Source organism: Chiloscyllium plagiosum, chromosome 4 (assembly GCF_004010195.1).
Source record: "Chiloscyllium plagiosum isolate BGI_BamShark_2017 chromosome 4, ASM401019v2, whole genome shotgun sequence".
Taxonomy (NCBI): Eukaryota; Metazoa; Chordata; class Chondrichthyes; order Orectolobiformes; family Hemiscylliidae; genus Chiloscyllium; species Chiloscyllium plagiosum.
In genome coordinates this window covers 8995496-9009189 of record NC_057713.1, presented here as the reverse complement: position 1 = coordinate 9009189, position 13694 = coordinate 8995496, and the positions used below count along the sequence as shown (strand labels likewise).

Sequence of the window (13694 nt, the reverse complement as noted above, 5' to 3'; positions counted from 1 at the left end):
TTTCTTGAAAGGTGGAACCACATTAATTGTCCTCCAATCATCTGGCACTTCCCAACGACGCCCTGACACCTTTATCCTGACAGTTGAAGTCTGTCACACTATCATCACATCAAGGATGAGAAGGTCATGAGGCTGCATGAAGAAGAGTGAATGAGTGAGAGGTCAGAAGCATTGCAGGAAAGATCTTATGCACAGACAGGCCTTTGTACAGGAAGTCTATGCCAAACATACTCGAGTGGAATGGAAAACATTAACTGGAAACATCAACACTCCTTCTTTAACATGAAAGCGAGTCAACATAAGCAAGGATTCACCGTATTCAGTTACATGAAAGAGAGTAGAGAGGAGAGGACATTACCCACATTTCATCTTCAGAGTTCAGTGGACTCCAGAATCAGATGTGCCCATACCAATCAGTTATCCTAACCTAATCTAGTCCCATTTGCTCGCACTTGGTCCATATCCCTCTAAACCTTTCCTATTCACATACCCATCCAGATACCTTCCAAATGTTGTGATTGTACCTGTGCTCCTGTGATTTGAAGGTGGAGCTGAAAGGGTCTGGAAATAAGAGCTTAGATAGCAGAAGGAATTGGATTAAGCAAAAAGAACACTAAATCAAACCTTGTGCAATGGTGCTATTGAACTGTGTTCCCCCAGTAATTACTTTTTCTACACCCACAACATTTATCTCAAACACAATTAGAAATTCCTGGAAAAACTCAGCAGGTCTGGCAGCATCGGTGGAGAGAAAGCAGGGTTAATTTTCGGGTTCAGTGACCTTTCTGCCATGTCTATTTGTCTGTGTCTGTATATATATGTGTGGGAAGGGGTCAGGAAGAAGATGGAGCTTAGGCTGGCAGAATTATGAATCAAAATTTCATGTTTTGTTCTGTGATTAGAACTGTCTTATAGAATCATAGTGTCATATAGCATTCAATCAACCAGACATTCCAACCTAACCTTGTCCCATTTGCAGCTTTTAGCCCATACCCCTCTGAACCCTTCCTATTCATACACCCATCTAGATGCCTTTTAAATGTTGTAATTGTACCAACCTCCACCACCTCCTCTGGCAGCTCATTCCATACACGCACCACTCTCTATGTGAAAGGTTGGTGGAGTGGTGGATAGTGTGGAGGGTTGTTGTAGGTTGCAACGGGACATTGACAGAATGCAGAACTGGGCTGATAAGTGGAAGATTCTAGGCAGTGTGGAGGAACAGACTGATCTTGGAGTCCATGTCCATAGATCCCTCAAAGTTGTCACCTAAATTGATAGGCTTATTAAGAAGGCATATAGTGTGTTGGCTTTCATTAGCAGAGGTTATGCTGTAGCTCTACAGAGCCCCAGTAAGAGCACACTTGGAATATTGTGTTCAGTTCCGGTCGCCTCATTATAGGAAGGATGTGTAAGCTTTACAGAGGGTGCACAGAAGATTTATCAGGATGCCGCCTGGACTGGAGGGCATGTCTTATGAAGAAAGGTTGAGGGAGCTAGGGCTTTTCTCATTGGAGTGAAGAAGGATGAGAGGTGACTTGATTGAGGTGTACAAGATGATGAGAGGCATAGATAGAGTGGATAGCCAGAGACTTTTTCCCATGGTGGAAATGTCTATCACGAGGGGGCATAATTTTAAGGTGACTGGATGAAGGTTCAGGGGAAATGTCAGGGATAGGTTCTTTCCACAGAGAGTGGTGAGTGGGTGGAATGCACAGCCAGTGGTAGTAGAATCAGATACATTAGGGACATTTAAGAGACTCTTGGATAAGTACATGGATGATAATACAATGAAGGGTATGTAGGTTAGTTTGATCTTGAGCATGATAAAAGGCCGGCACAATATTGAGGGCCGAAGGGCCTCTACTGTGCTGCACTATGTTCTATATTGTACTTTAAGTCAAAGAATTATCATGTTGTTATGAAAGCCTTTAAGGTTAATGCCGACAAACTTTATAGAAACTTCAAACAGTTCTTTTTTGGAATTCTCAGACACATTCCAAAATTTAAAGAGTTGGCCATTTAAATAACATTATCGCTTGACGGCGCTACAGGCCTTAACCACCCATTATGAGCACTTTGGTCTACCCCTTAAAAAAAAATGCTGAGGGAATAAGGCCCTTACTCTATTAAAAATAGGATCCCTTTGAACTCAGCAATGGCCCTGTTGAATTCAGGTGTCCCAGTTATGGCAATTGAGAATCCCATCCCAAACCAACAAAAACAGGATTTGTTGTGACTTTGGGTTACCGGTGCGATTTTAAATACACTTTGGAGTCTCAATGATTGCAAAGCTCCAGCCTTGGTGGAAGTTAGAAGATGCATCGCAGAGATTTGGATGACCTTTAGCTTATGCAGCCTGTAAGATGGGAGCCCAGCAGGAGTAGGTGAGAGTACATGACAACATTCCGGAACACTTCATCAAGATTTTGACGCTGGTCTGGTATCAGATTTACCCATCAGGTGCACCAGGTTCTCACTCTCTCCATATTGTTTGATTTATAACAAGCAGGAATCTGACTGTTTGTCCAACATATTAACCAGGAAGATTCCCCTCTGATATTTAGCTGCTCACCTGTCAAACTATTTTGCAAAAGAAAATGGCGTCTTGTAATTCTCTCCTTTAAAATTTATTTGCTTTTGATATTTTCACTTATATTAACAAATCTTTTGTTGAAGTAAGGATTACCAAATAGCAAAATCTCATTATTGACAGCACTTAACAAAGTTGCCTCAAAGCATTAGTGGCCAGATCCCTTTCAGTCAACATAGTATTTACACAGTTGATCTACAGTCAGTTTAGAGAAAGGCAAATTAACTAAATTAGGTAAACAAACTGACCAGGTTTACATTTGTTTTCACTGAAATTTCTTATGAAAAGGTTGTGCTGCACTTTAAGAGCTGACTAACAAGCTGTTTATTTGAAAAAAGTCAGCATTTTTGTCCCTAAAAATACTTGTTATAGTTGCACATTTCCGACTAGTGAAATCCCTTTCGCAGTGCCTTGTTTTTCACCATAGAAAACTTGCTGACAAACACGCGTCCATAGTGGCTATCAACCAGGTACTGGTAAGTCTTGCTTCTGGAGGCAGGAGGATCAGCAATAACTACTTGAGAAGCCAGTTGCATCGCTGCGCTGCTGGGAACTATGTAGTGTGACGTTTTTGTAACATAATCCACCAGTCGATCATACTGTTGTTCAGAAAGTCTCTCTCGGATGCCATCTCCCTAGACAAGACAGAAAGAAACCGTGTCTACATTGATCAACCAATTCAATGGGTAAGCCAGGATACCTTCTATGCCAGCTCCTAGACTTACCCCTTAGGTTTACTGAAACTACTGTTTGATTATACATATGGGATCAGAGCGTACAGATGTACAGCATGTGAAGGATATCCTCCACGTGTTCATGCATTCCTCCCACATGATTCCGTCTGTTTCTACTGGCATTCTGTACTATTAATCTCTCTCTGATTAAACATTTTCCTTCAAGGCATCCATGTTATTTACCTCAACAATGTCATGCCAGTTTTACTGAGCTAAAAACTGCTCCAGGACCTTGGAGCTCCAACTCCCCTTGGACTTCCCTGAGCCCCAGTTTCACAGAATTCATGACTCTTTTTCACATACAGTGAGCTAAGGTGCTCACCTGGTGCCTCTTCAGCTTCGGACTTGCCTTGCTGTGTGGTCCCAGGTTTCGGGATCACAAGATGTCATGAACATGAATGGGGATTAATCAAAAGCCAGGCTAAGGAAACTCTCCAGTGAAAGGTTCCCTCACAAGTTAAAACTTGGAAAGTAAGGACCAAGAAGGAAGATGATGGGGAATATTCCTTGTAGGTGTGAAGTAATCTATAAGTTGAGGGAAATGATTGGGCTGATTCAGATATAACTGGATCAGTGCCCAGAGAGAACTAACTTAGCGGACAAGTGCAGTTGCTGATAAAAAGGAGACATCCTGCCTTTTTTGCCTTTCACTTCCCCAAAACAGTCTTGCGTTCCTATAAAAATAATTCTAATCTCCATTTTAACAATTTTCCCTAGTTTACCACAAAATATAATGAGGCTGTTCTTGACTTTGGCTAATACCAATTCTGCCACTGTTCAATACATCTCCCAGTTTACATTTCCTTTGACCAGTTTGTAACAGAGAACTAAATCTATTTTCCCCTGTCAATTAAAGCCAGGATTAACTCCAGTATAGTAAAAAGGTGACATAAAAGGATAAAGTATCAATTTAAGTCCAATGAGAGGTTCAGATGAAACCTCTTCACGCAGCCAGTGGTAGACTGTTGCAATTACTACCACCCTTGAAGGAATGAAACTGAAACTCCTCTTGAGGGACACGGAGTTTATACTGAACATTGATGGGCAGCTAACAAATTCATAAAAATCTGTCTTGGCTGCATGTGTCATTTAATGTAGAGTTTGAGGTATGTTCAACCACAATTTTCATGTTAATTCATGTCAACCTCATGTTCATTCTGGATATTAGATTATTCCAATAAAATTTCTTTTCTTTGGTTAAAACCATGGAATCTTGCAGCTTTACTCTCTTAATAGTTACTGGGGATTTCAAATTTCATCTGCTTTAATAGAAGTTCCTGGTCCCTAACTGAACTGAAATAAAGCTGAGGGTTGCAGAAATCGAAATTAACAAATGGAAAATACACTGCCCATCTATTTGTCTAATATTCCCCCATAAGAACGTAAACAAAGACAATCGCTTTCCATAGTTATGAGCTTCTTGAGTGTTGTTTGAGCTGCACCTATCCAGGCAAGAGGGGAGTATTGTATCACGCTGCTGGCTTGTGACTTGTAGATGATGTACAGACTTTGGAGAGTCAGGAGGTGAGTTACTTGTCGCAGTATTCATAGTCTCTAACCTGCTCTTATAGCCGGTGGGTTTATGAGGCAAGTCCAGTTGAGTTTCTAGCTAATGGTAACCCCAAGGATGTTGATAGTGGGGCAGTCAATGATGGGTATCATTATTGAATGTCAAGGGGGTGTGGTTAGATTCCATCTTAATGGAAATGGTTATTGCCTGACATTTGTGTGCCATGAATGCTACTTGTCACTTGTCAGCCTAAGCCTGGATATTGTTTAGATCTTGTTGTATTTGAACATGGACTGCTTCAGTACCTGAGGAGTTGCGAATGGTGCTGAACATTATGCGGTCATCAACAAACATCCCCACTTCCGATTTTATGATGGAGGGAAGGTCATTGATGAAGCAGTTGAAAATGGTTGGATGCTACCCTAACAAACACTGGCACAGATGTGCTGGAACTGAGATGACTGGCCTCCAACACACTCAAACATCTTCCTATGTGTCTAGGAAGAGTCCAACTACCGGAGAGTTTGCCTGCTGATACCCATTGATTCCAGTTTTGCTCGGGCTCCTTGGTGCCACACTCGGTTAAATGCGGTCTTGATGTCGAGGACTATTACTCTCATCTCCCCTCTGGAATTCAGCTCTTTTGTCCATGTTTGTAATGAGGTTTGGAGCGGAGTGGCCCTGGCAGAATCCAAACTGGGCATCACTGAGCAGGTTATTGCTGAGCAGGTGCTGCTTGATAGCACTGTTGATGACACCTTCCAACACTTTACTGATGTTTGAAGGTAGACAGATGGGGCAGTAATTGGATATGATGGACATATTCTGCTTTTTTGTGTACAAGACAATATTGGGCGATTTTCCACCTTGTCAGGTAGATGCCAGTAGTGTAACTCTACTGGAAGAGTTTGGCCAAGGGAGCAGAAAGTTCTGGAATACAAGTTGTCAGGACTATTGCTGGAATGTTTCAGAGCCATGCAGTGTCCAATACCTCCAACCATTTCTTGATATCATGTAGAATGAAATAAATTGGCTGAAGACCACTGGAGGAGCCTGAGATGGATCCACTCATACTTCTGGCTGAAGAATGCTGCAAATGCTTCAGTCTTATCTTTTGCACTGATGGGCTGGGCTCTTCCATTATTGAGGATGGGGATATTTGTGGTGCCTCCTCCTTCAGTGAATTGGTTAATTGTCTACCACCATTCACGACTGGATGTGATAGGACTGCAGAGCTTAGATATGATCCATTGGTCATGGGATCACTTAGCTTTGTCTGTCACTTTCTGCTTATGCTGTTTGGCATGCAAGTAGGCCTGTTTGGTAGCTTCACCAGATTGACACCTCATTTTCAGGTATGCCTGGTGCTGCCCCTAGCATGCCCTTCTGCACTCTCCACTGAACAAGGGGGTTAATCCCCCTGGCTTGGCAGTCATGGTTGAGTGGGGAATATGTTGGACCATGAGGTTCCAGATTGTTCTGAAATACAATTCTGTTGCTGTTGATGGCTCACAGCATCTCATGTCTGCCCAGTATAGAGTTGTTTGATCTGTTAAAATCCATCTCATTTAGCATGGTAATAATGCCACACAACATGACGGAGAGTATTCTCAATGTAAAGGCTGGACTTTGCTTCCACAAGAACTGTCCAGTAGCCACTCTTACCGATACTGTCATGGACAGATGCGTCTGTAGCTGACAGATAGATAAGGATGAGTTCAAGTATGTTTTTCCCTCTTGTTGGTTCCATCACCACCTTCAGCAGACCCAGTCTAGCAGCTATGTCCTTTCGGACCCAACCAGCTCAATCAGTAGTGCTGCTGCCGAGCCACTCTTGAGGTTGGACATTGAGGTTCTCTCATTCATAGTGCATTTTGTGCCCTTTTCACCCTCAGTGTTTCCTCCAGGTGTTGCTGAATGCGAAGGAGTACCATTCATCAGCCAAGGAGGGTGATACATGACAATCAGCAGGAGGTTTCCTTACCCATGTTTAACCTTAAGCCTTTAGGTGGTCTTGAGTCAATGTTGAGGATTCCCAGGGTATTTCCCTCCGGACTGTATACTGCTGTGTAACCACTTCTGCTGGGTCCATTTCCAGGGATGGTAATGGTGGTATTTGAAACATTGTCTGTAAAGTATGATTCCATTAATTTAACTATGCCAGGCTTGATAATTCTGTGAGACAACTCTCATAGTTTTGGTACTAGCCCCCAAATATTAATAAGGAGGACTCTGCAGGGTCAACAGGGCTGTTTCTGCAGTTATCTTTTCCGGTGTCTAAATTGAAGCCAGTGGTCCATCCGGTTTCACTTCTTTGTTGAGACCTCCTTGCGATTGATACAACTGAGTGGCTTGCTAGGCCATTTCAGAGGGCAGTTGAGAGCCTAGCACATCTGGAGTCACATGTTGGCCAGGCCAAGTGAAGATGGCAGAGTTCTTTCCCTGAAGGACATTAGTAAATCAGAAGGGTTTTCCCAACAATCGGCAATGGTTTCATGGTCATCAGTAATTCTTAAATTCAGACTTTTTTTTATTGAATTCAAGTTCCACCATCTGTGGGATTTGAACATGGGTCCCCAGAACATTTGCTGAGTTTCTGGATTGATAGTCTTGTTATAATACTGCAAGGCCATATCTCCACATTAATGCAACAGTTCAGTGGATCCCAAGCACCTCACCTCACTTTGCTCTTTTAAAAGATTTCTTAAAATTTTTTTGTCATCTCTCTTAGTATTACCTGATATAGCTTGGTGTCATACTTTGCTTTATAATGCTTCTTGAAGCACCCTGGGACTTCTGGCAAAGTTAAAGGTACTGTTAAATATTAGATTTTGCAGTTATAAACAATGTGAATGGCAAAATAATGGGCAAGATATATCAATGAAAATAAGTTTAATTTCTTTTAATATGGGACTCAATAAATACAGAACTTGAATTTGTTAGTCAGCTGCTTTATAAAGTGACTCTAATTTAAGATTCAGGAGTCAGTTTTTGATTGTTAAAGTTTAATAAAGGGCCGGATTGTTATATTCTTGAAAGCACATTAGCATGTTTTGAGATTAAATTTACTGTTACAACAATTTCCCCTATAATTCAATGTTAGTAATTTGTTAGCCAATAGCAAGAGATAAAGTAGGAAAGAAACATTTAAAAATTACACTTCATGGGTTCATGTGGCAGTCCTCTGTTTGTAATTTTATTTTAAGCTGATTGAGCAGTGGAGAAAGGATTGTCATATGAGCAAATGTGTGCAAAACTCTATATTTTACAAAATGTTAATGTAGAGAACTGTCTTCAATTTGTGGAACAGACAAGGTCATTATTCAAAATTTGTGTTGGCTGACACCAGGGATATGGCTCTTAGCAAACAGGATATCTTGTGTTAATATGAATGAAAGACTTGTCTGAATGTCCAACTATAGAAATATAGAGATTTATGATTTAAAAATTGTGGCTGTTGGGAAATGTTTCTCGAAGGATAAATAGGCTGCGTTTAACAGGGTTCAAAAGCATCCATTTCCTACAACCGGTTCCAATTCAGTTGTAGAAAGGCTAGCGCCTTACCTCTGCGTCATATGATACCCTCTGTTGCTTGAGCACAACCTGCAGCAAGTTCTCTTTCTTTGGATCCAGTCTGCACTCGATCTCAGTGACTGGGAATGCCTGTTGCTGTGTGTCTTCACTGACACTGACCACAAACAATACCTCAGAAGTGAGCAGCAAGCAACCTTCATACTCCTGGCCAGAGTTGCTCACGATAACCACATCCAAGGCCATAAAGACTTCAGGCCTGCCCAAAGACTGAAGCATTTTCCTGTCGGAGGCAAAATGTTGAACAGATACCATTAATTTCTCTTTTTTTTATTTAAAATTCCAGAACTGAAACATTTCATGTGAGAAACAAACCTTTCCAAGATAAATGACCTGTTAGTTTGATACAAAGCCAGAGCAATGTAATGAATAATGCCATCATAAAAGTGACTGACTGCCAGAATACTCTTACCAGACATATTTGACGTGGCTGTTTGGGGCCTGGTCAGTCTGTTGCTCAGTGGGGTGAAACCTTTGCTTGGGAAGTTGAGAAAGTCCAGCACCATGTAAAATACCTAGAACAATAAAGACAAGATTCTTACTCCTACTAAACCAGCAGCTACACGGTGCTGAAATGATGTAATGTGTTTGGAACAGATTGATAGGGATATTCATCTCTTTAACTGCAATTATGTAAAAGGCAGAGCTATATAACAGTGTCGAAAATTAAGATATTTTAAGTTAGTCTCATAAACACGAAGGGAAAGTGCTGGTTCGGTCTAAATAATAGAACCAGTATTCCGCTTGAAACTAATGCAGAACAATGGGCAATTTCTATATATGATAACTATATTAGCTCAACATTCAAGTATGATAATTTCCATTGGATAGTGTTTCGGAGCAGCATCGTTACGAGAAACAAACTCTCTTCCCAAATAAAATGTATCCATTACTTATTATAGTTGCAAGCTAATCTTTAAGCTAAATCAACAGAATTGCACCATTAAACTAAATAAAAAACATAAGTTTAGTATTCAAAACACATGTGGGGGCTGAGTCTTATGCAGAGAGTGAGGCTTTTCTCCCTCCATCGTCAGAGAGGCTCAGCGCTCCAGGTTATATCAGTCTGTGAGTAGACATGTCAGAGTGTTCAGCATGCTCAACTCTGGAGCCAGAAAGTTGAGGGTTTGAGTTACACTCCAAGGTTTGAGACAAAATATCAGGACTGCCATTCCAGTGCTATACTAAGGGACCACATCCCAGGAGAGGAAGCCAGTGAACGACTGAACCATCTTTTCATTTGCTGATGTTTAAATGGTACACAGCAACACTTTTATCATCCTGTAGACCCTTACTTATTGCATTTCCTGTGCCAGTGATAGCTGGACTTAGCCATTACTTAGCGTGCCCTATCGAGGTAACGATATGAAGACAGCACAAGCTCACATCTGGAAATGTGGAACAGTGTTAAGGTTAGACAGTGACTTCTTATAGAGGGATTAGCATACAATAGTAAAGAAGTCTCATGACAATTATAAAGGGTACTGCTGAGTACTGGAGTACTGCTAGCACCTTTGTTACTTTACCTGAGGAAGGACATTACTTGCATTACAGGGACACCAACAAGGTTCACTGGACTAGTTCCAATAGGGGATTGTCTTATGAGGAGAGACTGAGTTGGCCTTAATTCCCTGGAGTTCAGAAGAATGAGAGGTGATCACATTGAAACATGAAAAATTCTAAAGAGGTTTCACAGGGGTAGTAGCTGAGAAAATGATCCTCTAGGTGGGAATCTACAAAATTGTGTCACAGTCCCAGACTAAGCGGCCGGTTATTTAAGACTTAAAATTGAGAAATTTCTTCACTCAAGAGTGGAATGGTTCGGCAGAATTCTCCTCCTATAAAGCAGCTGTTGGTTATGTTAAGGCAAATTACTGAATGTAGAAATTGTAAGGAATATTGGAGAATTCAGCAAGGTGGAACTCAGCAGAAGATCAGCCATGATCTTGTTAAATGGCGGAGCAGACTAGAAGGGCCAAATGGCTTGAACCTACTTCTGTTCTTTTGCTTCTGATGCTTTGTTGTTACTAACAGAGTGTCGTGTTCGTGAAAACGTTTGGTAAAGCGTGAAATCGTCTGTTCAGACGTGTTATACTTGCCATAACCAGTTTGCGAAACAAGCTCAGCTGCCCCTCCAATTGGCTTGGTAAAAACTCCCACAATGCCTTTGCCCACACCAGAAATTACATCTTTGGCTTTGCGTCCAGCTGAAACCTCTACTGTCTTCTGGAAATTCTGCATCGGTTGATCCACGATACCAGCAATGGCACCTGGGAATATCAGACAGAATTGATACAGTGTCCAAATCTTTATTCTGCTCAAAACAAAATATCTTGGCAGCCTCTGTCTGCCACCATCTTTGATATTATTCCTTTGGTTGTGAGAGATAGATTCTTTGAGCCAGAAATACTGATACTTTACTACCAATTCCGCTTTTTATCATCACAGAAAAGACATTTGGCAGGACCAAATAGCTTCATGGAATTATACAGCAGAGAAAGAGGCCATTGGGCCCACTGGATCTGTGCTATCCCTTCAAAAGAGCAATCAAGCCCAATCCCTTAGACTTGCACCATAGTCCTGCAAAATGTTAGTTTTAAATGCAAATCCACTTACATTTTGCAAGTTACCCTTGAATCGGTTTCCACAATTTGCAACAGGCATACGTTTATAATATTGCTCCCACCCCAATTACTTAACCTCTTCCTCACACAGAGGGCATGTAATGGATTTTCTGAAACCTGGGAAATTCATACAGAATTGTAGATTCATACAGTACAAAAGGTGGCCCAGGTAGCTGTGTTATTCCATCAGTCCCTGCGGCCCCTCTCCTTCCCTTGTGTGCTACATAGTTTCCACCTTTAAAAGTATTTATTCAATACTTTGAAAAAATTACCATAATAACCACTTCCACCACCTTTTCAGGTGGTGCATTCCAGATCACAACAGGTTTGCTGCTTCAAAATTCTGACCTCCCCTCTTGCTCTAAACTGTGTCCTCTGGTTACTGACACTCTGTTCAGTGCATATAGCCTCTCCATAGTTACCTTATTAACAAGAATCTGCACACTTCTATCACATTTCTCTATAACCTTCTCCACTTTAAAAAATAACTTCTTCTACTAATGATTTTTATATTAAAATTTGTTGATGTGTGTTCACTTTTCTCCATCACTATAAATTCTTATGTCTGCATTTACAATGGAAAATTGCAGATTAATTCACTCATTACAGTTCTTTAGCCTGAAATGTGGTAAAGCCTCTGTATCTTCATATAATTCCAGTTCTCTCCTTCCCAAGTTGTAATACTACATACTTGTTACATAACTATTATCCACACAAGTATACAATCAACACAAAGGATTAAATGAATGCCTGGCAGTAATTTTAACTTAACCCTGCTCTATTATGATGCCATTTCACTTTTCACTAATTCACTGCGCAAATTGGGTAGTGAATCAGTCAGGAGGAGATAAATCGAGTGGCTATTCAAAGTGCTATGAGTGTCCCATTGCGCAGGTTGTTAAAATTACTCCCATAAAATAACAAGCTTACAACAACACACGCTGGCCTAATTAGAATCCATTGAAATCTACAGAATCCCTACAGTGTGGAAAAAGGCCATTCAGCCCTGTGATTCCACAGTGAACCCCCTAAAGTGCATCCTACCCAGACCCATCCCCCAATCCTATCCCTGTAACCCTGCATTTTTCAAGGCTAATGCACCTAGCCTGCACATCCCTAGACACTATTGGTAATTTAGCATGGCCAATCCACTTAACTTGCACATCTTTGGACTATGGGAGGAAACTGGAGCACCCAGCGGATACCCAAGCACATGTGGGGAGAACATACAAACTCCACACAGCCAGTTGCCTGAGGCTGGAATTGAACCCGGTGCCTGATGCTGTGAGACAGCAGTGGTAACCACTGAGCCAGTGTTCTGCCCACCACTGAGCCACCATGCCATCCATAATTATTGCTTCTCTCTGGCATTCTATTCTATTACATCTAAAGATGGCTTTGGCTCCCTACAAATATCGTCACTGGAGATCGTATATTGAAAAATCTGCAATAAATATAAAGACAGTACCCAGAGCAATAGACCAAGGCTTGTAATTTAATCCCATGCCAACAGAAGACAAGATTAGCTCAGCAGCAGGAAGCGAATGGTAATAGTCGATGAGTATTTATCAGTGGGGTTCTACAGGGTTCAGCACTCTGTCCCTTGCTGGATATGTCACGTATTAATGATTTAGACTCAAGTGTTTGAATGGTTGGTTGTGGAGCTCAGTAATATGGAGCTCAGTTATATGGTTGACAGTGAGTGGGATAGCTGCTTGCTGCAGGAAGCAATTGCTGGAACGATCAGATGGGTAGAAAAGTGGCAAATGAAGTACAATCTGGACAAGTGTGAGGTAACACATTTGTGGAGGGCAAGGAAGAATAAATACTAGAATACTGGGAAACAGACAGACCTCGGAAGGCACATCCACAGATCTTTTCAGATAGCAGCACAGGTAGTTAGAAAGACATTCCCATTCTTTCCTTTCTTAGGCAAAGTATAGAATAATAGGGATGATATGCTAAAACTATATAAGACATTGAGTTAGCTCTAGCTATAGTGTAACCAATGATCATTTTGCAGAAAATGTGTAATTGGGCTACAGATGGTCCAGAGATTTGCCAGGCCATTTCCATGACAGAAGAATTTTAACCATGAGGAAAGACTAAACAGACTGGAGTTGTTTCCATGCAAGAGAAGCAGCTGAGGGAAGATCTAGTTAAGGTGTATAAAATTATGGGAGGACTCAATATTTCCAGCAGTAGAGGGGTGAGTAGGAGGTACAGATTTAAAGTCACTGCAAGTAGAGGTGGAAGTGAGTTGAGGAGAGGTTTTTTTCACTCCAAGCATGGACATATGTTGAGGGTACACTGCCTGAAATGGCAACAAAAGCTGCAAACTTTATGGCAACTTATAAATAAAATTTTAGAACGTGCTCTTGAAGTGTTGTAACTTATAGGGCTACAAACCAAGAACTGACCAGAAGGATTAGGCTGGTCAGCACTTTCCCAGTTGGCACAGACAGGAGGGGCTGAACGCTCCTGTGTTGTACCTTTCTAATGTTTGCTGTGTTCGAGAAGGTAATTCGATTTTATTCCACACTCACATTCTGTTATTATAAAATCGATGCGAACAAACTATGGTGCTTTTTATTATAACTTATTATTCAATCCTATCCTATTTATTCACATGGAACACTTTT

General features: G+C 41.2%; 1 protein-coding gene across 5 annotated transcripts in view; it reads right to left on the bottom strand.

The window, feature by feature from the left end:
* Positions 1-2552: 2552 nt before the first annotated feature.
* LOC122548836 (vacuolar protein sorting-associated protein 13B-like) overlaps positions 2553-13694 on the bottom strand; it is a 968370-nt gene continuing 957228 nt past the window's right edge. For 3 of the 5 annotated variants that reach the window (XM_043687667.1, XM_043687669.1, XM_043687668.1), the window contains exons 59-62: positions 10528-10698; positions 8841-8943; positions 8402-8651; positions 2553-3228 (exon numbers count right to left, since the gene is read on the bottom strand). In XM_043687667.1, the coding sequence (XP_043543602.1) occupies positions 2980-3228; positions 8402-8651; positions 8841-8943; positions 10528-10698 (773 nt within the window). In that variant the 3' untranslated portion in view covers positions 2553-2979. The remainder of the gene's footprint in view (positions 3229-8401; positions 8652-8840; positions 8944-10527; positions 10699-13694) is intronic. The other 2 variants (XM_043687671.1, XM_043687673.1) reach the window with 2 other exon arrangements.